A 3,419-nucleotide genomic window follows, 5' to 3' on the forward strand; every position below is an offset into this window, starting at 1 on the left:
CTACCTATCTCTCTAAAAAAAAAAAAAAAGATAATAAAATAAAACAAAATAATAAAATAAATATTTGGGTCGCCGTCTTCGTGATAGGCTAGATCCAATTTGACATAAATCGGGTCGCCGTCTTCGTGATAGGCTTGACCCGAGTCCGATTAATTGAGCCGGATCGCTGTCTTCGTGATAGGCTTGACCCGAGTCCGGTTCATTAAACCGGGTGGCCGTCTTCGTGATAGGCTTGACCCGAGTTCGGTGCATTAAACCGGGTCGCCGTCTTTCGTGATAGGCTTGACTCGAGTCCAGTTCATTAAACCGGGTCGCCGTCTTCGTGATAGGCTTGACCCGAGTATGATTAAATAAATCGGGTCGCCGTCTTCGTGATAGGCTTGACCCGAGTCCGATTAATTGAACCGGGTCGCCGTCTTCGTGATAGGCTTGATCCGAGTCCGGTTCATTAAACCGGGTCGCCGTCTTCGTGATAGGCTTGACCCGAGTGCGATTAAATAAACCGGGTCGCCGTCTTCGTGATAGGCTTGACCCGGGTTCGGTGCATTAAACCGGGTCGCCGTCTTCGTGATAGGCTTGACCCGAGTTCGGTTAATTAAACCGGGTCGCTGTCTTCGTGATAGGCTTGACCCAGGTTGAGTTAATTAAACCGGGTCACCGTCTTTGTGATAGGCTTGACCCGAGTTCGATTAATTAAACCGGGTCGCCGTCTTCGTGATAGGCTTGACCCGGGTTCGGTTCATTAAACCGGGTCGCCGTCTTCGTGATAGGCTTGACCCGGGATCGGTTAATTAAACCGGGTCGCCGTCTTCGTGATAGGCTTGACCCGGGTTCGGTTCATTAAACCGGGTCGCCGTCTTCGTGATAGGCTTAACTCGGGTTCAGTTTGGTTAAACCAAATCGACTATATAAATATTTGATTTGAACCAAGCGCAACATAATCATGTGTTCAATTTGAGCTTATAAAAAAAAAAGGAGAAAATAAATAAGTCAACAACGGGTCTATCAATCATGGATCCAAAATGAATTAAAGACCAAGTTGGTGAACCAAGCCTAAAATGGTGAACCAAAGAGTTCTAAGCCATATACTTAGAATTCAGTCAAATGATATCAACTTTATTCGAACTCTAACATATATATTTAGAGTTCATCCGACTAGCCCTAGCACATATACCTAGGGTCTAGTCAGCCTTTTGCTCTAGCACATATACCTAGAATGGAAGTCAAATCATGGTCGACTAATCCTAACCCNCACTAGGCCAAGTAGGAGAATGTTGGATATGGCCCACGTGATATATTCAAGGCGATCCATAAAGATACGGTCAATCTATTTAAGTCGATCTATGAAGATATTTTAGATCTTACGGTTAGGATGTATCTGGACACGTCCTTGATGGACGGACGTGATTTAACATCCTCACATTAAGTTATATATAAATATGTAACATACGGGAGTCCCGGTCTAACCCTAATCTAATTGTCTGTGACGGCTCCATCTCCGGAGATAAGGGAATTAGACTCGAAACGTCCCGTCTTCTTGCAGATCACCAACGAGGACGAACCACGAGCAAGAATCGCCGCTTACAAATCGGGTACAGAAATCGAAATCATGGCAGAAGGTACGATCTAGTTTCTCATAAAGTTTCTAACATAAGAAACTAACAAAGCAATACAAAAATGGATGATACACGTGGGTACTTCACTATTCTAAAGCTGATCATTAAACTTGTTAATTCTTTTTATTCAACACACGCCCTTTATTCTTGACAAATTGTCTTGCTATAGTATTTGAATACTAGATCAGTTATTCGAGGCACTAACATTCTACTTAGGTTGGTGCACCTTCGTATAATACTCTACCAGCTTGTCGGTTTTCGGGATCAGCTTCTCCACGGTTGCGACGGCGCCGAAGTGCTCTGCCCATTCCGCTAAGAGAGGGAGCTTTGCCCTGTCGATGAGTTTGATACCTGATATCTTCTCTAATGCTCTCAACCAACCCAAAAAGCATCCCAAAGCGATGTCCAAATAGCCTATGTTGTCTCCGCCAAAGAAGGGCTTCCCTTTGAAGCTTTTTTCGTAAGCCTCTTCTAGTAAAGAGAGTCCTACCAACGATTGCTCTACAGTCTCTGCTTTCTCTTTTTCCGTACTTGCATTTATAATCTTTTTTGTAGTAGAGAGCCACTGCAGACAAACAGAGGTGGAGATTAAAAAAGAAAACTCTATAAAACTTCTTGATTTAATGCAATATCACATGATAAACCAACACAATAAAGAAGTTAGAATTAAAAAGTTATACACCACCATCCAAAATTCTGTAATTGAGACCCTTCAAGAGTCCAAAACCACTGGATTAGCTTCATGGGTCAAAATTTAGATGCTATACATATATATAGTACGTAAACATTTTCATAAATGAAATCGCTAAATTTTTGTATCTAACGCAAACAATTTAGTCCAATATTCTCCTCACTGTTGTTTAACATCTATCAATGCTCTTTCATCTCTATATAATTTATACTTTTGTGCACATTAGAAGTAGCAGATTGTACAGATCCAAATGCTCTCCTCAATTAAAATGATATCCCATAAAGCATAAGTAGGGCCAAACAAGCTCCAAATTTAGAATAACATACCGTGTCAGTAACATAGCTGGCCCAAAAGAGCGCGACGGCGCGTTCGTAAGGATCCGAGGGAAGAATCGAGGGCCCAGTTCCGGCCCAAGCTTCGTCGATGTATTGGAGTATGATTGCGGAGTCGCAAATGGGCCGATCCTTGTGGATCAAAACTGGCACCTTCTTGTACACGGGGTTGGATTTGAGGAGGAGCTCACTCTTATTTTCCCAAATCTCTTGCTCCAGGTACTCGTAGCTCACCTCCTTGAGTTCCAAAGCAATTCTTACTCTAATCACGTAGGGGCTCGCCCACGCTCCTAAGAGTTTCACTTCATCTCCTGACGCTGCCATATTATATGGGGAATACTTTTCTTACCAAATGGAATCGTTAAGTAAACAAATATATAGAACTGGGAAACGAATTTGGTGTGGATTTGGTGTTGCGTTTATGGTGATGTGGATATTTATAGAAAGTTACGAAAGGAGTGGTTGAATAGGTGAGAGTTATGAAAGGATGGTTTTTCTTTTTTTTTTTTTTTTTTTTGTAGGCTTGCTACCTGCTTCATTCATAGCGAATATGAACTGAGCTACAGAAGTGGGACAACTGGCTCCGAGAATCAAAAACGTCCCAAACAAGGTCCGATAAAAAAAAAAGAAGAAAAAATTACTGGCCAGGAATTGTGTAGAGTATGAGGTTGGGGGGGGGGGGTTTAATTCTATTTTTCATCTCTACTTATTGCTCTATCCGCGGTGAATCGAGGCGAAAGCAAATTTTCAGTTGATCAGGATGAATTGAAGTAAGAAATA

General features: G+C 42.2%; 1 protein-coding gene across 1 annotated transcript; it reads right to left on the bottom strand.

Moving 5' to 3' along the window:
• On the bottom strand, positions 1,721–2,971 carry LOC109714536 (glutathione S-transferase U17-like). The gene is made up of 2 exons (XM_020239212.1): positions 2,634–2,971; positions 1,721–2,181 (listed from the first exon to the last, which is right to left on the bottom strand). The coding sequence occupies exons 1-2, from the start codon at positions 2,961–2,963 to the stop codon at positions 1,825–1,827; spliced, it is 687 nt and encodes a 228-aa protein (XP_020094801.1). The 5' UTR covers positions 2,964–2,971; the 3' UTR covers positions 1,721–1,824.

Source organism: Ananas comosus, linkage group 8 (genome assembly GCF_001540865.1).
Source record: "Ananas comosus cultivar F153 linkage group 8, ASM154086v1, whole genome shotgun sequence".
Taxonomy (NCBI): Eukaryota; Viridiplantae; Streptophyta; class Magnoliopsida; order Poales; family Bromeliaceae; genus Ananas; species Ananas comosus.

Bases quoted from the DNA above. Each gene is read 5' to 3' on its own strand.
- LOC109714536 (XM_020239212.1), bottom strand. From the start codon at position 2,963: ATGGCAGCGTCAGGAGATGAAGTGAAACTCTTAGGAGCGTGGGCGAGC. The intron at 2,182-2,633 runs GTATGTTATTCT...GTTTGTCTGCAG, and splicing joins CCAGCTATGTTACTGACACG to TGGCTCTCTACTACAAAAAA.